Consider the following 22220-nt stretch of genomic DNA (forward strand, 5'->3'; position numbering starts at 1 on the left):
CAAGTTTCTCTCCCTGTCCAACAAAGTTTCTTTCCCTTCTCTACCTGGTACCCACTTCCTAGGGCTTACAGATCAGAGCTGCAACCCTTGCCGTCCAGGATCACACACAACTGCTTCTCACGCCCACCTGCTCTTCAGACACACAGCGCTTGCAGTCCTGCAACATTTCAGATGCTGCTGTAGCTGGAGCAAAGCACTGCTTCTTTGGGTAAAAACCAGGTTTCCTCTGTGGCTGCCTGCAGCTTCACCCACACAACTGGATCCTTGGCCTGAATTCTTGCATAGTTTAAGGTTCATGTCACACGCTGAACCCGCCTCTCAAGCAGAACAGCCATGGCAGCCTTACCCATCCTGGTCGTTCATCTGGTATTGTCTGAAAGGTACCCGGGGCTCAAGCCGGAGCTGAGGAAGGGGGAAAGACCCTCGGTCCAGCGATGCAGGGGTCTCAGATGGCTGTTGTGGACACATCTGGAATGCGGCAAAGCAGAATAGTCTGGTTTTATTCCTTGCCACAGGAAGACTTACACAGATTAGGCTACAACACGAGCACGGTAGCTGCATTTGCACAAAGGGAAAACAAACATTTCACATCTGGCTGCCTAACAGGCCACGTGCTAATGGTTACCCTCTCCTGCTCTAGAGGGAAAGCAGCAACTTCTCCTTGGGCTGAGCAAGGCTGTGCTACACCATTCTAGCATGAAAGGGTAACTGCACAACAGGGGCAACTAAAAATAGATCAAGAGAAGGATCCCTGAGCAAGCCCTGGGAACCAACTGAGAGTCCAGAAAACAGGCGTATCAGCTGACTTCTTCAACACACACGCACATTATGAGCAGCAAGGATGTTAGGCAGCTGTGGGGAAAGGGCAACTTACAAAAGCAGGTAGCATGTCATGGTATGTAGGTGGTTGGTAGACATTTCCCATGAACTGCGAAGCCCCTTTGCGGACAGGCTGAGCTGGGCGGAGAGACGGCTCCTTCGGATCGCTGGCACTCACTGAGGAGGGGGCTCCGTCTCCGGTACTAGAGGTCTTGCTGCCCAGCTCAGCAGGGGAGGCGGTCAGAGATGTGGCAGAGGTTATGTTCCTCCCACCGCCCTCCCTCCAACTGGTGACATCTGGAAAGGAGGTAATAATTATGTTAAATTAATTTCTAAATGCCGGCAGCCACTCTGCCGTAAAGTCTCGAAACTCAAACACTCTGGTCAAGCCCTAATTACACTGAGCATGTAGAAAAACATCAGGGACCAAGGAAAATTTCCAAAGGCGTTTATTTTCCTAAGAGACTAGCAGCATCAGCCATTACTAAGTAATTGCTGCACTAGTGGTGTTCTTATTTGTCAATAAGCCTAAATTCAAACAGACTTTGCTTCCCATCTCCACCACCCTTATCCTGCAGAATTAAGGCCAATTAGATCATGCACAAACACTCAAAGAGAAGCCACATTACACCACCCACTCATTTCGCTCCTGACTCTCCCTTAGCCCAGGGGGAAGGGGCCTGCTTTGCAACATCACACAGCAATTTTTATGAAACAATGTAGTAGATGACAGTCCATACTTGACTGTCTGGACCACAGAACTCAGGCAGTGAACATCAGCACTACATGCGAATCTGCGGTCATCTGCTAAGCAGCTTGACACATGCGAACTCATAAAAAGACAGAAGGAAACGTAGGGACGGAATATCTGATATACTGTGAACTGGCCTTCCCCTGCCAAAACACAGCCTATGGGGTTATGAGCTGGGGTAAGGAGGAAAGACACAATCATTCACTTACTCTGGGGGCGGAGGCTTGGTCCTGGCCCATACGACGGATCTAAGGCGCCCTTTTCTTTGCCAGCCTTGTCCTGCTCGCCAGCTGCTTTCAGCGTCGGAAATTCCTCGGGAGAGAAGGATAACAGTCGGCTTGAGGCCCTTGAACCTGTCAGACAAATAAGTGTAGGACTCAGAGAAGATCTTTCCACTCTTTCAATTCCCTTACAAGATCAGCCTGGAAAGGCGTTTCCTGAGAATCTAGGCCTCCAGCATATTTAAACCCAAATTACTATCGTACCAGCACCTCAGCTCACATCCAAAACACTCCCAGACACTGTCACCAACACGACAACGCATGTCCCCATCCAGTACTCCCACACTCTTAACTTGGGATCTTCATTTAAATTCTCATGTTCAACGAAGTCAGAGTGAACTTTCTCAGCTTCCAATTATTTTTGTAAAGTACAAAATTCAGACCGAGGCAGAGAGCTAAATTCTGCTAGATCGCTTATAGGCGACACCCTGTTATCAAGTATTTGACATTTTTAAGCAGACTCTTTCTGCTCAGATCTCTCTCTGCTGGGGAAGTCTATTGTTAAGATTTCTGGCAATATACTCGGTGAAAGACCACAGATAAGGACCGAGTGCTGTACGCTATACCCCACCCTCCTCCCTGCTGCAGCATTTTTAAGATGCAGATCACTGACCAGATCAGGCCAGGTTCATTTCTTGTCATTGGCAAAACGTCTTGCTGAGTCACCAGCCACCCTAGAATGACAGCTTTCTGTCCATTCTAAAGATCTGCCAGTGACTGGAAAAAAACCCACAGCAATTCTCCTAAACCTGTTGGCAAGATAACACTGAACAAAAAGGAAATTGTCAGCATTATTGCACCACTAAACATTAAAACAATTGCTTTTTTGAGAACTGTTTCTTGGTGTTACTTGGCTAATGCTCTTTTTAAAAAGGGCATTTCAGAATTACCATGTTAGAAGTATCAGCAATGAGTACTGAAGACCTGACAAGAGAGTCTCATCTATCTTTATCCTTCCTTGCCCTAAAGTCAAGAAGGATTGGCTTAAGTAATTTTCACTTTCTGGAACTTGCACACTGCACAAGACTTTCCAACTGAAGATTTCCAGGGAAGACATTGCAACTGCTGCATACAACACCTTCAAATATTTTGGACAGATGAGAATACACATGGACATTTCTCAAATACACCACAAAATATCTGAGATATGCCGAGAGTTCTGATTTCTACCGCATTATTCTACTGAACTGGAATGGCAACGAGAATATTAACAACATGTAAGCGTCTTTCAGGGGAGACTTCCACCCACCAGGTAAGGCTGCACAATGTAATGACTGTTAATGTGCAGGCATTAACAATTTGCACTCTAACCCTAGGCAGCAGCACACTGATAAAAGTTTGGTGCATCTTTTTTTTTTTCCCCTCCAAATGCCCCTTATACAGAAGACACAGGCATGGAGCAGTTCATAATTAATTTACTAGACCACATTTCTTCAGGATACGCCCTCCAAAAAAGATTTTATAGCAGTAATACCTAAAAGAGAGCAAAAAGCAAAAGACTTTCCTCTTTGTCAATAATATTAGGAACTGCTGTATTAGCTTAGAAGGAAAAGCAATTGTTCAATGCCACTGGAGAAGAGGTGCGAGGATGGGATGGGCTAAGAAGTCCTTTCAGCCAGATTTCTGATGCTTCTGTGATTCAATTACCTTCCAATTAAGCTGCTCTTAGCCACATATGCAACTCTTTTCTTGGGTTGAGAACTCTATATTGATAAGTGTGACCTAGAATGAGTTTTCAAAAAATCTTTAAGAACATTGTTAGATGATCAGATTTCAAAATGACTGTACAGGAGGTCCACACAGCAACTGCCTGAAAAAAGTACCAATTAACCAAACAAGACACAGTCTTTGCACTAGCCACCAACCTCAGGCAAGCACAAGTCTCTGCTTTAGCATTTAGCTTTGAGAAACACCCTCTCATTAAGGGCTCATTTAATTTAGCATAAGCTTGTCCCCTCCATTTCTGCAATCCGCAGCTGTCTCAATTCTTTCAAACCTCTCTGCAATTTCACTCAACAACTGAATGGTTCCAGGTCTGTTCACATTAAAACAGTGGAACCAAGCTGTTACTCTCACTACAGTTTTAATGGTAGTACTCAGTGCAGCTGGAAACCACCTCCCATGTGGAAATGGATGCATCTGAAGACAACTAAACTCCCAATTTATGTTAACACTGCTTCAGGATCCTCAAGTCAAGCAGAAGCCATTAGCAGCACAGTTACTCAGGGAGACTTAATAGAAAGGCCACAGCCAAGGTGTAAGCAAGTGCATCCTGCAACAGCTTCAATGCCACTTCCAGCCACTGACACGGTAACACCCTTGGACCACAGATGCTGTGTACAGCCTCCCTGAGTATTATCATTACAGCCTCACTTCTGACCACCTCATTAGGTGAAGCTCCCCATGCTACTAGCCATGGAGATGCCTGCATTTCCAGTCTCCCATGTCCTCTCTTCTCCTTTCTTCTAAACCAATCCCTCCCCTCTTCCACTCTGTTTTCTGGACCTTTATTACACGCTCTTCTGGGCTGATGAGAGATGCTTATGAGGGGGCAAATATTTCCCTTCTTCAAAACCTTCACCTCCCCGAACTCCCTGCTGCTTCCCGAGTGCATGAGTCATTCTGGTTCAAGGTGGCAATGAGACACATTCTGTTCAAGCTATGTCTTGCACTGGCAGACCTGAACAGGTGCAGTTGCATCATTCCAGCCAACACACTACACAGATTGAAAACAAGGCTCATATGGCCTCACTGCACTGTAACTGAGACAGCTGTGTCCCATTCTGCACCAGTCTAGACGGGGGGGGGGGGGGGGGCAGGAAGAAATGGAGTCCACCCCATCTCATGCCTGCCTGAGAGAAGTAGGCACATACCCAGCTCCATTTCCGTTTATCATACTCACCACCTTCTTGTCCTGCTGGCTTTCCATTCAGCTGTGCCCATGACTTTGGTCCACCTGGCACTGAATTTGTACTCTGAAAACAAAACAAAACACAAAAAACCCCCAACGCCCACAGATCAGTGAAGTCTCATGACTGTTTCTCATTTCCTGGCTGGCACCTGCTACGGTTCAGACCTCCAGATCACCCAGATGTCACTGGATGCCACATGTCTCCCCAGCTTCTTGTTGGGGCTAAAGTTAGCTGTTCCCCACTCCAGTGTGCTATGATGCTACAGCAAAAATCCTCTCCTCTGCCCTGCCTCTCATCTCTCCTCCACTCATCTTCAACAACTATTTCCTCAAACCACTCCTCTTGCTTTCCTTCTCTAATCAAGTTTTCCCTTTGTTCTGTTGCATTTTCCCAAATGGTCCCTCTTAATCTTCTAGATTTGCTCCGTGCTACACCTCAGCTTGAAGGCTACCCTACTTTCTCATGCATTAAACCACTCTTCTCCTCTTCAAAACATAACTCCTGTCCTGATTTCCCTGAACCTCAAGGGCTGGGAAATTTTTTTAAACTAAAAGTGTGAAAACTGCAGCACAGAGAGGCCAGGTCCCTGTACTCTCTGGGGAACCTTTCTTACTTGCCAGTAGCTTTTTCAGGTCCTGACACTGGCTACTTCTCCCACATGACCAGATCTCTTCTTATCAAGTCTCATCAGGCTGGGAGCAAAAGCTGGATCTGTTGTCACCAAGCGACACTTGAATTAGACCCAAAGTAAAATAGTTTAGAAGTGCTAACCAGCCATCCCACATTCCAGCCATTCTTTCTAGATTGAAGTTAGATTTTCTGCACACACTTGAAAGGTACAGAGGTAACGTGCACAGAATTATACTCTAACTGCAGCACAGCATTCCTGGGGCACAGTAACTTGGGAGTCAAGACAGTCATTTTGACAAGAACTGATTATACAGGTGCTGTTCGGTAAATTGCAGTCTGCTGATTCTTACTTGTGCAAGGCAACACAGACAACTAAAGAAAACCCTCAAGCTGTCTGGGGACAGGGGAAGCAGGGTGGCAGTCACAGAGACCGCCTGCACCCACCTCCTGACTGATTGACTGTGTCGGCTTCTGTAAATTGGAGACAGATTTCTGCAAACCCTGCTGCGGCAGCGACTCCTGCAGCTGTGCAGCCGTCGCACTGGAACTGAAAAGAGACAGCAGAGGTGAGATCAAAGGGGAAGGAAGGCAAGATGACAGACAAACAACTCTGGCAATATAGGAGTTGCTAAATGATCAAGCTAATATTGGCTCTACACTGGCATGGACAACCGAGACCTGATCACGGTAAGGTCCAACACACAGCACAGCAGTGCACAACTGCTGCCGCTTGCCTGACAAAACTTCGCAAAGAGTAGTTCCACCTACCTCTTTTGGTCTGGCTGATCCTGCTTGTTTGCCCATCCTGTACCGTCCTTGGGTACTATAATGATGTTGGGGTCGTTTCCTTTGTTCTCAGACTTCAAGCTAGGCAAGTTTGCAGGAGGAGGCATGCGCCGGGCAGCAGCAACTTTCCCAAGACTCTGTAAGCCATGTCTAGGAATAACTAGCGAGAAAGGAACAATGGCAGGTCATATAGGGCTATATCCTGCTAGATAAGTAACCTTAATTAGCATACTGTGGCTGGGTGCAGTCCCAACAGAACCCTACGACAAGCAGCACCGCTGCTGCTATGTCAACAAACAGGTCATTTCCCACAGGACCACGGCGAAGCAGCCATCTGTCGTAGCAGCTGGCTAACAGGCAGCCTCCTACAACAGCCGGGAGGGAGAAAGAAATAATTCTCCCTAACAGAAAATGCCCACAGAGTCTTTAGCTACCTGTGCAGATACTCCTCTTTCATTTCACCAAGGAGAAGCAGCATCGCCCTTTCACAGCGTGGGGAAATGGCCATCCAAGTCCACCTCTTAGCAGACAGACTGGTAACGTAACCCAGGAGTCCTGAGGTGTAGATTTTCCAGCTCTACCCACCAGATCACATTTATTAAGATGGTATTTTATTTTCTTTGGTTTTCTACTCACACACCAAATCCAGAGCCAGTCCAGGCAATGTTTCCATTTTTCTGATCCCACCGTCTACTTTTGGTCACATCTCCACCGCAAAACTAACTCGGGTTCTTGCCCACAGGCTTCAGTCCTTGACTCTCACCTCACACAAGGTCTGACCAACTTAAGGCACTTCAGTCAGTTGAACTGCCCTGTCTTGGTATAGCCTAAGGCCCCAGTAAGGCTTTCCCTCAAGTCTGCAACCTGACTGCTTTGCAGCAAGGACACAGGCTAAACAAAAGGGCCAACAGTCCCCCAGCTGTTTTGCTGTAATTCTTCCCTGTCTCTAGAATAACAGCAGCACAAAGAACCGCACATATTTTCCTTAAAGTCCTAATGAAACACAGGCTTAGACACCAGCACAAACAGCTCTGCAACCCAGCTGCTTCCCACTGGACATCTTACCCACAGGGCCAACAACCTGAATTAGCTCTGCAACAACACTCTTGGAAGACACCAAAAGGAGCTTTCTGGAGGCATTTCTTACCTGTAGTTCTGATAGCTTCTATTGACTTTCCTTTATACTTATCAAACAGGCTGAGAGTCGAGTACTTGCTTTTCCCATCCTTTCCCTTGGTTATTTGCCCCAAACGATCGGACATTGCGATGAAATGTCATCTAGTAAGGAAATTTCTCTGCGCCGCTCCCGATCTGCCTTTTAATGAAAGAGAACCAGGGAAACGCCGTCAAACGGATTATTTAGGCACAGACAAGTAAAAAGTAAAACACGCACAACTGCTAAAACTGCAGATATTCAACGAGCAGACACACTAAGTTACAAGGTTTTAACCCTCTCCTCTCTTTAGTTGCAAGAAGCTTGTGGGATTTAAGATTCATAAACTGAAAAGAACGGCAGGAACACACTTCTCACAGCATCTTTTTTTTTTCTGACACTCCAGTGCTGAAAGAAGTGAGCTTCTTTAAGTATGAGAATACAAAAGAGGGTGGTCAACATAGTCCTTGCTTTAAAAGAATAAGTCTAACAATAAGCAGCTATGCACAAGGATTCCTAAACATAAACGACAGAAAAGCACTATACCACACTGGAATTTATCATTGGGTTTCCCACTGAAGCACTGGTAGCCAGGTTTCTAATGTTTAGGATTATGGTTCCACACTGGCCACAGTTAATGACTCGTACCAGCAATTAATGCTTTGAAAGCATCACCTGAAGGCAATAGTTATTTCTTCAAATTCCCTTTTCCCATCTGCTGCCCATGAGAGAGTTAAGGAGTCCAAAAAAAACTGCTCAAATGAAACAGGTTCAGATTCTTGAACCTGAAGTTCAGCAGTTCTACTATGAATCCTGAAAATGCTTTATAAAAAAAGATTACATTTTCTCTGTTGCTGGCACCTTCAACACCATTTTTAGCTACAAATATACTTTTCACAATGGATGTGGTTTGTTAATTTTTTGCTCTGATCTTTGCTGGCACAACATGCTGTGATTAACACCCTTCATGCAGGCAGTCTCTTTGCTTTCACTTTTGGCTCTTGGAGCCTAGGACAAAGCTGAAACATGAGGAACGCAAACACTGTAGGTCAACTTTTATGTCAGAAAAGAAACTTTGCTTACTTTCAATAGACCTTTCTTTCATTTTTTCAAGCATAATTCTCTGTTTTAAGTTTTCTCAAATCTAGGAGCTTAATCTAACCTTTTCACACGTAATTTAGATTTGCAGATTTTTTGTTGTAAAGCCTCCACTTCAAGCCTAAAACTGCTGGCAGTTTAATTATACCATCTGCTAGGTCCCATGTTAGGGTTGCAACTCTGTGTTGGAGTAAGACGCTATATATATTGGACCTTCCCACCCTTCACCCTTTCTGAAATTCATCCAGCTGAAAGCATGTTTTGAACACAGTCAGAAATCACTCTTTCTGAAAGAAACTGTATCTGCCCAGCCGCTACAACCTCCACCAGCAATGCCTCATCAAACGCGATTTCCAGGTAAGAGGATTAGTCCACCACGCATTATATACAAAATAAAGCGCAGACCACAAACATGTTGGATACAGCCGGTTTTGAGAATGTACTGCGATCTTCAACTAGCAGAGTACAGCCCACGTAAAGGCTGCTGCCAGGGGGCAAGTTTCTGACCAATAAACCTGGCACCACGCAGCATTTGTTCTTGCATCTCAGGATTTAAATCGGGCCTGGCAGGAGCAAGAAGCTGTGCACTGGGCAGCAAGCAGCGTGGTGGGGGATAGCGAAAGAAAACTATTTGCTGTCACTCAGTAACAGCATCCGCAGGATGCTCAGGAAAAACACCGGGCTCCACAAGCAGCCCCACGCAGCCATCTCTGCTGGACCGCCACATGGGGCTGCAGCACGAAGCCTTGCGGAGGCAAGAGGGCCGGCATTCTTGAGGCACCTTTTCCTGCAGAGCAGCAAACAGATCTTTGGCTGGAGTCTGGTTCAGTCTTTGCTCAGATGGTCACCGTGTGCCAAAGAAAACAATAGCTCCTCCCTCACTTGCCCATTTGCACCGTATTTTATCAGTAGGACAGACATAAAAGAGAAAGGGAGAAAAAACACTGATTAGCACAGACTTGGCAGGAAAGTAGAAGCCGGACTGAGAACAATGACCTGTTTGAACTGGCGGAGCAGTGGGGAGCCCCGGAGCAGAGCGAATAGCAGAGGGTGCTGCACACCAGCCCTCAGCTGTGCTGGCGAGAGCACAGCCACCTGCTTTTACAGGTACATCCAGCCTGGCGCGGGGTCTACCCGGACCACGTCAACCCTGTACCAACCTCACACAACCCCAAGCAATAAAATCCACTCTGAGGTTTAGAAAACTCAAACTAGACAAAATTAGTAGGCATTAGGGGGAAAAAAAAAACAAAAACAAAAACCAAACTACCACCACATCAGGTTCAGGAGTTAGCCGGTTAACAGAAAATCCCCAAGTTCCTGAAAGTCAGCATGCAAACAGCACGCAGGGTAACGCTGCCAAAGAGAAACCCTGACAACCAGTTATGTAACTGGGTCTCAGCTGCCTCTTGATTACATCTTATATCATTAAAAGGATGCAGGAGGAATAAACAACCACTTCAGAGCAGATGAGCTAGGGACATGTCGGGATAAAGCCCCTTGTCACGTTTTCTGGGAGAGCCACAACTGCTGTCTGGACAAGTGAAATTTACTTGGAATTCATTCAACGCTTTGAAGCTGAAAACGTGGAACAGCTTTGTTTGTGCGCTAGGCATGCGCTCCAAAGGGGAAAACAAGTCCATGGAGAGGTGAGACACTTTCCATCGGGTCGCCGTGCAGAGAGGCTGCAGAGGCGCTGAGCCCCCTCGGAGCCATCCCGTGGGCACAGGACCTCGGTGCCGGTCCCTCCCGACAGCAGCCAGCTGCAGACCCGAGCTGGCCCGTGGGTGTGTTGGCCAGGGGGATCGCTCGGCACCCAGGCCACCCACAGCACTTCAGAACGGCCACAGAGCCTCCCACGGCTGTCACGACACTGGACTATTTTCCCACCACACAGTCAAGCAGGGAATCCAGGCAGGGATCACCAAGGCCTTCCAGTCTTGCAGAGCGAAGCCATTTCTAATAAAGATGAAGTTCATTAAGAATTGAACTGCCAGCCTGCATGCTTATTATTAGGAGAGCTAGAACCAGAAGGAACACGTCGATGCTGATAACTGAAAACTGACAGTCTCGGCAAAGCCTCTGACCTGTGCTCAGGGTCCCCGTGCCCGATAGCTGACCCTGAAGAAAGCATTATCCTCTGTTATGGAGAAATTATTTAAAAAAAAAAAAATTGACAGCATTTCTGCAAGGTTTCTCTCTGGGTTTATAGAGGTCTTTGGGGGAAGGTTTGCTACCAGTTTTAGCATGGAGCTTAGCTCTTCCCATTCTCAGGACTAGCAAGGTCTCCTGCGATATGCAGGGACAGCACTGGAGTGCAAAATACTGAGCATCTCTGAGGAATCAGAAAACACTGCAGTGTGACCAGTTACCTTAGAGACCCCAGGGTACAAATAACTGCACCAGAATCGCCTCCTGGGTAGAGAGCTCCGCTGCCCAGGAGTCTTCATATCCACATCGTGTTGCCCTGGATTTCACATGTGGGTATTGACCCCCTCTAGCTGCCTTTTAAAGGGGTACGTTCTAATCCAGAGAGCAACAGTGACGTTTTAAGTGCCAGAGGATTGTCTTGGAGATATAGCGGGGATCTACTGAGCACGGGGAGCCTGTCCTGCAAAAAGAGCCATGTGAAAACCTTGAGTTACTGGCACTGGTGACAACTGGAAACCCCCGAGCTGAAAACACAGCCAAAGGGAGAGACTCCTGACACACGGGATTGTCTGCAAAGCTCTTTGTACATCTATGTATGAAGGAGGCTGGGCTGCTGGTGTTTTATTCACAAGACTTCAATGGAGCTTGAATACCTGGAAGTTAGCCAGCCTTAATTGAGCAGGGCAAACAGATTTATGAAAGGTAACACACACACTAGAAGGAATCTCTTCAGCTACTCGCACACCACTGAGCTCTACACTGAGCACAACCACTCGGGCAAAGGACCCGAGACCACTGCAGACCTTCACTCCTCGCTCACTTCACAGCAGCAGTCACAAACACAAAACAAGGCAACAGGATGGAGATTAACAGTGAAAAGGCTTTTCTCCAGAAGTAGGAAGATTTTTGACCTGAAATTTTATACAAATTGTTCAGAAACTCACAGGTTGCAAAAGCTGAACTGTACTTTCAGAAAAGAGAAGTGTTTGGAGTTGATGTTAAGCTGAAATCTATTGGGGTTTCTAACCTTACTGGTAATATGAAACCTTTTAAAAAACATAGTATAGTTTTACAGAAGATTAGTGACGTTCACTCTTCTTTAAATACACATGGTCAATTTTGCTGGTACTTCTCATAGCTAAACATTTATCTGTCAACAGGGAGATACCACTACTTCACCTGGAACATGTCCCACCAAGAATCGCCTATTTGTGAAACGGTCGCCACCAGCCTCAGTGATGAAAGACGCCACTGGCTGCCCTTGGAAGAGCTCTGGTGAAACAGGGTGACCAGCTGCTCTAGGGGCTTGGTGCCAGACGCACTTATATCCCGTAGAAGCCCCATTTGGGCCAGGGAGGGATCATCAGCCCAGTGGGGAATGGAGCAGACAAGCGTTCAGTTCCTAGAAGAGACTGCTTAGTAAGGAGTGGAGCAACGGGAGAGTATCAGCATGGAAGTACAAAGTCAATAGGATCAATGCAGAAGAGCTGTGCAGCAGGCAGAGGCTGCAGCATGAGTCTAGGCCACAAGAAGCCGCTTGCTGTCATTCTGTTGCGTTGTTTCCAAAGGGAGCTGCTAAGATTTGTTGGTAGACCTGAAAAAGGGCCTGCCCAGACCCTGAACGTGGCACCAAGTTCTGCCAGACAGGGAGAAGCACGTCAGCAGTCTGCAGTGCAGAGAAAAGACAGACACCCCGTAGCAAAGACAGCTCCTGATTCACAAAAGGGGACCCTCCTTGCTTAGCTGAACAGGTATATTTGGCAATACCAGTTTTTAATTCTGCGCAATTCCAGCTTCTCTCTGCATCTCCCATGAACCCTGTCTCCTTGTAAAAACAGGGTATGGGAGAGAAGGATCACATCTCCCATGATTTATTGCAGAGGCATGCTGCTAGCTGAGTAATACTGTTGGAGGCCGTCTGCCAGAAGACTTGCCCGCTGGCCAGCCCCATCATCAGGCCTCTCTAAGCCAAGCCACCCTGGATTTGAGACGTGCAGCAGGACCATGAGGAGGAGAGGCAAAGTCTTCTGGACAGCGTATCTATCACGAACTCTGTGGCGTGGAGCTGTACAGGCAGAGATAAAACATGGGGGGGCAGAAAGGGCATGGCCTGTAAGATGACCTGACCTCATCTTCTCAGCTCTGTCTTCACCAAGCTCACCTGCTGCCCCCTCTTATTTATAAGTGTACCAACAGGTTGGGAAGCACAACTACTGTTACTGACCCACTGCACAGTTTAGAGAAAACAGATCTCTGTAATCTCAGGTTTGGCCTGTGAAATACAGAAGCCTCACCTCTCTCCTAAACAGCTTTCCCAGTTCTGGGAAGGCAGGCAGCAGAGAAAGGCAGCCAGAAAGGGTGGATTTGTAACTTACTGTAAAACAGATAAAGCAGACTGGAGTCTGGAGAAAAGCTCAATTGTATTTACACAAAAACATTAACGAGTTCTGTGGTCCTTTCTGTAAGGGCTGGGCAGACAACACCACACCCTGAAAAGGAGCCCTGACCTCCAGTAATTGAGGATGCAGACAAAGATAAGAAATACTTCATCCCAAGGATGCAAGACTATGGCATGGAGCAAAGAAAAAATTCCATCCAGAAAGCTGGTCCACAGCCCACAGAAAGTACTTATGAGATCCTGTGCTCATGAAACTCCCCCTCCTTTTCAAGCAGCAGAAAACCCAAGGTGTGCAGTAACTTCTTTTCTTGAAAGGTGTGTCTGCCTACAGCAGCCCTCCAGAGAAACAGAGCCCCTTTTCTGCCCATCTGCCCCATCACGCTGTAAAGAAAGAGCTGACCCCTTGGTGCCAGCTTGTCAGGAAGGACTAACTGTATCTCTGACCCAAGAGGAAGCGCGGCAGGGCTTTCACACCCCTCAGAATCAGGAATTGATTACTGCAGGGAGGCAGCAAGGTATCTTATGAAGCACCAATAACCAACATCACACTGGTTGCCCTCTCATCCAGACAATAAAGGTGTTAAATGAGACAAGCCCCAGCACAAACTGACTCTGATGCCCCTATCTATACACCTCGCCAGGCTCAGAAACCATGACCTGCTGTAGGCACTTCTGCAGCAAGACACACCAGAAATAAAGGAGCGTATTTCTTTGCTGTTTCACATCTCAGAAGCAAAACCCACAGAGGACAGAGCAGCTCAGTTCAGCAAGAACCACCTGTGGCTTCAACAAATCCAGACAGACCCCAACCGTTCCAGCACAAGAGGACAGGGAAGTGACCTAGCGATCTCCACGAGCTGCCTGCACAAAGGAGGGCTCATACTCAAATGCAAATCTTTACCCTAAAGAGTTGTACTTATGCTCTAGCTCCTCCACACTACCTACATCCTCCAAAGTGATTCTGCCTTCCACTTTGCCCTGCTCAGGTCCCTCCGAGAGCTGAATGTCCGGAGAGAATACACAGATACAAAACCCGTTCCCTCAATGCCAAAGCAAGGAGGCTGATCACGAGCAAGCAATTTAAATCCAAATACAAAAGAAATCCCTGGCACAATGCTCTGTTGGCAAAACCTGTTCAGAAAGCTCCTGGCAACGTTCAGCTAAACTGTAAGGTAAACTGGGCATTTAGGTATCTGAGCAACAACAACAGACTGCGAATAGCTGGTAGGGATCTCCTGATGGGCAACAGGGCTGGTGCTATCAGTCCTATTTTACAGTCTAGGTGACTGAGGCAGAGAAAGAGCTTGCTCAAGTAACACTGTAAGCAGTGCTAGAGGTCTCAGAGCTCGGTTTTCTGCCCCAGCCACCTAAACCTGCACTGCCAAGACCCTCGAAGAAAATGCAGCTCTTGATCACAATGGACAAAGTTGTAAGGAAGAGTCAGACGAGGAGGGAATGCATTGCAGCAGCATCTGCCATGTCTAGAACAACCTCTTCCAGTGGAAGAGACTGTCCACTGAAATAGAAAGTGGACCCAATCCTGCCCACTGCTTCAGAGGAGTTCACGAGGGCAGGAGGCACTCACACAGCGTGAACTGTTCTCAGGCCATCGCATCAGGTCTTAGGACTGACAGCTCAAGACAAAGACACTTCCATCACTAACAACTAAACTGAACACCACTGCATTTTAAGGCTGTGAAATTCCCTTAGTCCTGACACTTGCGCCACACAGACTTTGAAAAATCATCACAGTGACGATACCCATATAACCGAGTTGAGATACAGGAAGAGTGGCATGGGTGGAACATCTGTGCTGCCGGCTCCAGAACCCAAATGTAAGCCTCCGAGTCATCAGACGTAGCTCACCTTGGAGAGCCCAACACAGCCAGGGCAAGGACAACTGGAAGGACCGCCACCGACTGCCGCCAGGGAACAGATGCATTCTGAGGCGTGACCACAGAAGTTCCTCCAGTGAAGTCATAAACATTTCACAAATCCTTTACCTGGTCCAAAGCTCAGCAACTTACTCCATCTCTTAGCAGCGAACATAGGTTTTACAGCAAACAAGCAGAGACGAAATCAGAGATGTCACAGCTCCAAGAGATGAAATCAGAGCAAAACTTGCAGTCTTTAGGGTTAACAGTTCTTTTTTCAGGAACAGATACAGCCCTTTCCACACAAATGCCATTCACCGTTGAGTAAGCAGCCCTGTATTCTCTGCAGTCTCAGGAAGGATCACACTGGAATGGGGAGGTGGGTGTTTACCTTGTGCCAACGAGCCTCACTACCAGACCTGGGCTTTGGTAACACCTCAGGCTCTCTGCTGACTTCAGGGCCTCAGCTCCCATTCAGGTTATGCACGAAAGGTTATCTTTATGAAGAGAGAGACTAGAGATAAAACCCAATGTCATTAATCAGCAGGCAGTAAATGCCAATCCCACACTGTCCACCCCTGCTGAGCAGACCCCTCAAGCCCTGTTCCTCCCCAAGGCGCTGATGGGAGCTCCTCCGGCAGGCACCTTTACAGCCAGGCAGGCCAGCACCAACACACACACTGCAGGGTACAAAGCTGCCCTGGCAAGAGCTGAATAGATCTTTCTCTATCAAATTTCTCTTATTTCCCACAGCCATCAAGACTGATGCAGCCAGTTCAAATCATTAATAAGATTACAAGCAGTTCAGACAAGCCTGCAGTTCATAAACACTGCAGATGCTGAAGCTTCCAAGGAAGTATTCCTCTAGGTTCCCCAATTTTAACACCACTAGAGCAATGCAGCATTGCACAGCAACCTGTCTTAGAGGAAGCCTATTCACAGGAGCCATTGGCACTACAAATGAATGCCAAGGATGCTAACAGGATTCTGATGGGAAAAAGACACAGGGACAAAGTAGTAAGAAACACAATGTTGCATGCAGTGTGGTTCAAGTATTCTGAAGAAAAAAGCTTTACGTATCTTTAGATAGCTTTAGCTTTTCTGGAGAGCTAAGCAACTCGGACTATGCACGAGACACGTGGAGTACGCCGACCCGGACAGGAAGCAAAAACATTTCACAGATGCTTTAATTTACATAGATATTTGCAGTGCATAACTGACAAGGTGTGTAAGCATCATCACTTCTATTTTCCAGAGAGGAAAATGATACTGCAGAACTCTGCAGCTATATTGAGTGGCAGAGCAAGAAACAGACCCTTCACCTCCCAATTTCTGGGGCTGGAAACCACCCTCTGAATCACAGCGCCTTCCTAATGCTGCGGGGCCAGGAGCAGCATGAAGCCCTGCTCCAGAAGAGTTCTGGAGGAGCAAGTCTGCATGCCAGGACAGGGAATGTTGCAAACATCTCCTAAATGAACCACCCCATACACCGCTTTCACTGCAACAGGATCACAGGCATCACTAAAGGCAACATTTTGCTCGGACGCAGAACACTTAACACCGTAATAACACTCAGATCTCATGAATCCGCTCCTAAATGACGGTTCGTGAAGTTTCAATTGCTAGGTGGGAGCTTGATTCTTCGGTTATTTCAAAAAAAGATAAAACCATACTTCATACTATTCCAGCCATGAAGAAGCATTTCTTGAGCATGTCCCTACTCCCCTGCCTGCTTCGCAGCCCACTCCAAACTCTGAACAAGAGCACTCAAGGCTTTTGTACGGGCTCCCAGCCCACATACAGGTAGGAACAGCTGAAGAACCCACCCCACAGCAGAACTCTTAGGAAAAAAAAAAAAAAAAAATCACTACATTCCCACACAAGAAGTGCCTGTGGGAGGCAAAGTCCCAGTGCAAGCTCTTCAAGCATGTCTCTATTCACTCCTTGCAGCACCATCACTACAATTCCTGTCCAAAATGTCTCAATGGCTCCCCAGGAAGGATTCCTCCACCAACCCTCTTCCAACAGCGTGCAAACTCCGCAAATATTATATAGTTTACTCCTCTTAAGTGCTACTCACCTGAAATTCAAAGGCTATTGAGGATGCTCCCAAGAGCTAATTGAAGCCCTGTGGACATTGAAGTACTGCAGTCCAACACAGTAGCAGTCCCCTTGGCCAGACCCTAGGGTGCTGTTAGCAAGTCCTCTCTTTCTTCCTGGTATTTTTCCTGTATTTCTTCGCACTTAAGCCAGGCTCACCTTCACCTCCTCTTTTGCTTCTGCATGTTTCAAATCTGGTCATTACCTCTTTCCTTTCACTCAAGGTATGATTGCATTCACCAGTCCTCCACAAATTAATAGCTGTAGTCTCTTACAAAGATGTAACAGTGAGCTCTCTTGCCCCTTCCAGTTTACCAACATCTTCCCAAAAATATAAGTGTTCAGAACCAAAATACAGACACTATTTTGGCTGTAAGTACCATGGCCCCCTGCAGAACTGCACGCACACCTTTTAACACCTCAAAACCACCTTCTGTCCTCCCAGACCCCCCAGCACTGCAAGTCAAGCAGCTTCACAATGAACCAACGCCACAGGGTAAATACAGAACAACCCAGGGCTACTACAGCAGCCTCCAGTCCACTTCAATTATTGTCCCAATGATCCCAGACCAAAAAGAGAGATCAGGATTTACAGCTATACCTATCCGAACATCTTTGCTCTGAAACAAACGGCCCATAAGCTCGAACTTCTCAGTTCCTTCTGTGCAGGAAGCACTTGCGCACACAGAGAACATCCTGAATCCCAGCACAAGTTACTAACTAAAAATGAGCCCGAGCTACATTTCAGTGAGGCTTAACATTATAGCACAATCTCCTGCTTTAGCCCCATTTTTCCCTCCTATGGGAAACAACAACTCTTTAACCAAACCAGATGGGTTTTGCCCATATCTGCAAAACCCCCTTCAGAAGGTGCTTTCCAGGAGCACGCTCTCATGATTTTCCTAACAAAGTCACTTAATTTCAGCAGATAGAAAAAGATGTTCTGCAAAGGAGAGAGCTGCACCTCCCCAGCCTTTACCTGTTCACTGTGCTCTCACCTCATTGTCTAATACCCAACAGACTCACAGTTGTATTTCTTCTGTTCCACATGACAAACTAGTGATAAGGAGCTGTGAAATTATCGACCTATTAGGAGAATGAGTCAGTGCCACATGAAAAACAAAACCCACTTACAAGGCATGATTAGCTGAAGAGCAAGGCACTCACTGCCAAGTTGCAGAATAAATGAGGAATCTAGTAAAGAGGAGCAGGGATGACCAGAGGTCCAGCCCTTGAATAAACCCTCTCCCTCCCTCCCCTAAAGTTACCATCCTGCATTCAGTAAGTTTCTCCTGTTCATATTGCTTCTATTCTTACAAGAAAATACACAATTACAAGTGGAAATGCCACTATAGCAAAATCTCTTTGTACAGACCATCACCATAAAAGAAAAAATAAAATGGCTTACTATTATTTTCAATGCAGCAGCACTTAAGAAAGTTAGCTCGGCTCGCCCTTAAATACTTTCAATTACTCAGGTAAGTACAATGAAGGCCTTGAGCAACCAACACTTTTGAATCTTAAATAGGCAGGTAATTCTGTAATGGATAATCTAACAGGCTCTGTACGGTACAGCTCAGGCAAACTGGAAGCCCTACCAGACATGCCAAAACCACGGTCCTGATTTTTCCCAGTTACACCTCAGAGGCGATACACTGCAGGACGAGGAGGATGCGGTACAGGAATCGGGCGTTGTGCAAAAGCATCAGTGCCACACACGAGGACTGAGGATTGTTTGTCTTTATACCATCACTCAGATACCACGGCATGCCGCGTCAGGCACAAGGCAAATACGGACTCCAATGCCACCCCTACTTTTAGAAGGGAGCTGTTCAAGTAAATTAACCTTTGAAGTTAGGTTTTACCCAAAGCTTTAATAAAAGGCTTTATTAAAATGTCACTATAAAGTTAAATCATTTTAATAAAAATTCTTTAGGAACATGACTCATATTTATTAAAATATTTTTAAACCCGGCATCTCCTCCTTTCCAGCGTTTGTATGGACTATTTACTCACTTTTCCAGCTTCAGCCAGTTGGCTGAGCTTCACTTTTAAGCTCCCATGCACACACAGAAAAAGAAAAAAAAGCCCACAGTTCATAAAAAAATGCACTGTAAGACCAAATTAAAAATTCTCCGAATTTAGAAAAAGCAAGGCACCAAGGCACTATATAATGACAACTTCGGACACCTATATAAAGCTCAGTTTTTATTATTTTCTTTTTAAAGGAAAGGTATCTGCTCAAGTCACGTAGAAATATTTTCTGATCAGCGAAGACTGCCGAAAGCATCCTAAAACGTGTGACATCTAGTCTACTCAAGCTGTGCAGAAAAGCAGACCAGACCAACAAATAAAAAAAGCATCTACTTACATTCAGTGTACATATCAAATTAAGCACAAAATCAAAATACAGCTAACAGCAGATGTACTCATACTGGTTTGAAGAAACACGTAATTTAAAACAAACAAACAAAAAATAAAAACACCCCCAAAGCCCCCCAGCAACCTCAAACAGTATTTGTGATTTGTCAGATTTTTAATCTGAACTTTTTAACTGTAAAAAGAAAAGTACCGGCCTATTTCAGAGGTGATATAGGAGAGGTCTTGTTTATCGTACGCCAAAAATAGACTCCGCTAACGAGGAAGACCCTCGGGCCACAGTCCTGAAAGAAGCAGCATCACCCATGATGAACCCATGAAGATCTCGGAGACCCCAGATGCGCTCCTGATACAACCCAGGCCCATTTACAATACTTAATTTGAAGTGAAAAACGCAGGTAGATATTTCAACTTTGGAGACAGAAATCATCCCAAAACCATCACTTTCCTTCCCCTCTTTAAATTCCACTTTCAGAATATGGTCTCAGCCTCCCTCCTCCTCCCCACCTCTTCCAGGTGACTTTATTCCCCAGTCCCTGGCCCAGAGCACCAGCTTTTAGGACGCCGGGATTTAACTACCCCAGCGCCAACTGAACGTGCAAAAGACACAGAAAAGGCAGATCCAAAAGCTACATCCTTGCCACTTTATATCTGAGAAATCTACTCATCAGGAGCTGATTCTCCGAACTTGGGCTCTCCAAGGCAGGGACCAGCTATTTATGCATCACGCAAAGGACCATTCCAGTGGAGGCCCCACGTGCATCTGCAAGACAAGGCTTAACACAAACAAAATTTCCACTATAAACCTCGATTCAGTCCTGGAAGAAGCGGGATGCCTTCCCCCTAAGCAGACTACAGCAGATGATGTAGGCACTGCAATGTGCTTATACTTAATACCCGCTCCTAGAAAGAAACAAAATTACTAAAGTCCTAAACATTTATATTTATTATATGTTATCACCCCAAACACCAGTAACATCAATATACAAATATCTCATGAGCTGATACTCCAAGGAGTACCTCGCCCTTTGCAGGTTCAGAAGGCAAAACCAAAACATAACAACTTTCCTAACAAAACCCACAACTCCCAGCTCATTCAAACCCCACCGGCCAGCTTTGACTTTGGGGACCAGGGGGGTTGCTCGTAACCACCTGCACGAAAAAAACCCTCCTAGTTCACAACCAACGATACTAAACAAACCACCCCCCGGTGAAGATGCACAGCACATGTGTCCCAGGACCCGCATTAGGGTTTCCCCAGCTTGCAGCACATCTGCACCCACACAGAGATGAAAAAACTCCTTCCTAAACCAAAAAAACCCCCACCTTTTCAAACCTACCTAACAAGCTCTCCCAGCACCAAAGCGCACAAACTCCATGCTTGGCCCCCAGGCTCGGCAGCTGCCCCGCACACCCCCCGCCCCAAGCCGCATTTCAGCCTTCGGCCTCAGCCACCCTTTTGTAGGCTCCCGCACAATAACAAACCGACCGAGCCTTCTGGATGCCACCCCCCCTCCTTGTTTTGCTGAGACACACACACACACACACACACACACACACACACACGGCGCGACAAAAATATCTTTGTGTCACACTCCAGACGATGAAGAAAAACAACCTGCCTTTGCGGCGGGGAGCCCCCCCACCCCGCTTCCCCTCGCCCCCAGCCCCCGCTGCACCCCGCCGGGCAGCGGGGTCGGCCGGGGAGGGGGGCTCCAGCCCCGCCGCACGCAGCGGGCCTCCCCCGGCCCGGGGGCAGGAGCCCGGGCGACGGGGCCCAAGCCCAGGCGGCCCCCGCCGGGCCCTCACCGGGGATGGGCCCGGGGCCGGCCCGGCCAGGCCCCGCGGTGCCCCTGGCGCCTCCATCCCCGCGGGGGGGCCGCACAATAAACACAGGCGGCTACAGCAGCCCGGGGTGGGGGGGGCCGCCCCACGGCCGCCCCCGCCGCCAGGCCCCCGGCCCGGGGGACCCGCCAGGGCTGCGCCGCCGCCGCCTCCCCCGCGCCGGGCCGGGCCGGGCCGGGCGGCCGCGGGGTGCCGCAGCCGCAGGCAGCCGCTGGCTCCGGCTCCATTTTAGGGCTGCCTCGTCCCACCTTCCCTCTCCCTCCCCTTCCTCCTCCTCCCCCCCGGCCCCACTCACCGCCCCAAATATCCGCGGCCGCCGCCGCCGCCGGCCCCCGATACCCACCTGTGGTGGTGGCGGGGAGCCGGGAGTTCCTGGGAAGCCGGGTGCGGAGGGACGATGGGCGCGGGGCGCGGCGGATGGCGGCGGATTGCGCGGCGGCGGCGGCGGGATGCGGGGCGATACGGGTTCTCGCTGCCGCTCCCTCCTCCTCCTCCTCCTCCTCCCCCGGCCCGGCCTGTCAATCCCGCGCGGGAGGGCGCCGCGCCGCCGCCCTCCGCACAGCGCCGCCTGCAGGGCCCCGCCGGCGCCGCAGGGGCGGCCCAAGATGGAGGGGGGAGAAGGGAGGGCGGTGCTGAGGGGAGAGGGCCGGCGGGAGGGGCAGGGCCGCGGCCATGGCGGCTGCCTGCGGCCGGAGCCGCTGTCTCCGCCCCACACACACCCCGGCGGGCTGCGGGGCAGGGAGCTGGGCCCGGCGGGGTGCCCGGCCCCTCACGAAGGCAGCAGCAGGGCTGGGGGACGGCGAGCCACCAAACGCACCCCGGCCCCTGTCAGCCCGTGAGGCGCCGCGGCGCTGAGGGAGACCCCGAGCTCATGGCTGTGGGGTTCATCCCCCCACAGCTGCCCCAGCTCCAACCGCACGCTGGGGAGGCCGCCTCCGAGGGGGCACAGCGGGGTTTTCCCTCAAGTTTCTGCCTCCTTGCTGCGGTGACCCCGGCTGGGGCATGGGGATTTCTGTCCAGCAAGAGCAGGACTGGAAAATATC

The 22220-nt window shown here is 48.3% G+C and overlaps 1 protein-coding gene across 16 annotated transcripts in view; it reads right to left on the bottom strand.

Moving 5' to 3' along the window:
* Nucleotides 1-21713, bottom strand: part of PRRC2B (proline rich coiled-coil 2B) — a 48035-nt gene extending 26322 nt beyond the window's left edge. For 13 of the 16 annotated variants that reach the window (XR_014229832.1, XR_014229833.1, XM_082327462.1 and 10 more), the window contains exons 1-8: nucleotides 21521-21713; nucleotides 7327-7494; nucleotides 6162-6339; nucleotides 5838-5940; nucleotides 4754-4826; nucleotides 1780-1923; nucleotides 875-1116; nucleotides 347-468 (exon numbers count right to left, since the gene is read on the bottom strand). Coding sequence is in view for 14 of the 16 variants with exons in the window: in XM_082327462.1 (XP_082183588.1) it covers nucleotides 347-468; nucleotides 875-1116; nucleotides 1780-1923; nucleotides 4754-4826; nucleotides 5838-5940; nucleotides 6162-6339; nucleotides 7327-7441 (977 nt within the window). In the remaining 2 variants the exon portion in view is untranslated. Of the gene's footprint in view, nucleotides 1-346; nucleotides 469-874; nucleotides 1117-1779; nucleotides 1924-4753; nucleotides 4827-5837; nucleotides 5941-6161; nucleotides 6340-7326; nucleotides 7495-21472 lie in introns of all 16 variants that reach the window. The other 3 variants (XM_082327469.1, XM_082327468.1, XM_082327467.1) reach the window with 3 other exon arrangements.
* Between the last annotated feature and the right edge of the window lie 507 nt (nucleotides 21714-22220).

This window comes from Platalea leucorodia (genome assembly GCF_965183815.1).
Source record: "Platalea leucorodia genome assembly, chromosome: 15".
In the NCBI taxonomy this organism is placed as follows: Eukaryota; Metazoa; Chordata; class Aves; order Pelecaniformes; family Threskiornithidae; genus Platalea; species Platalea leucorodia.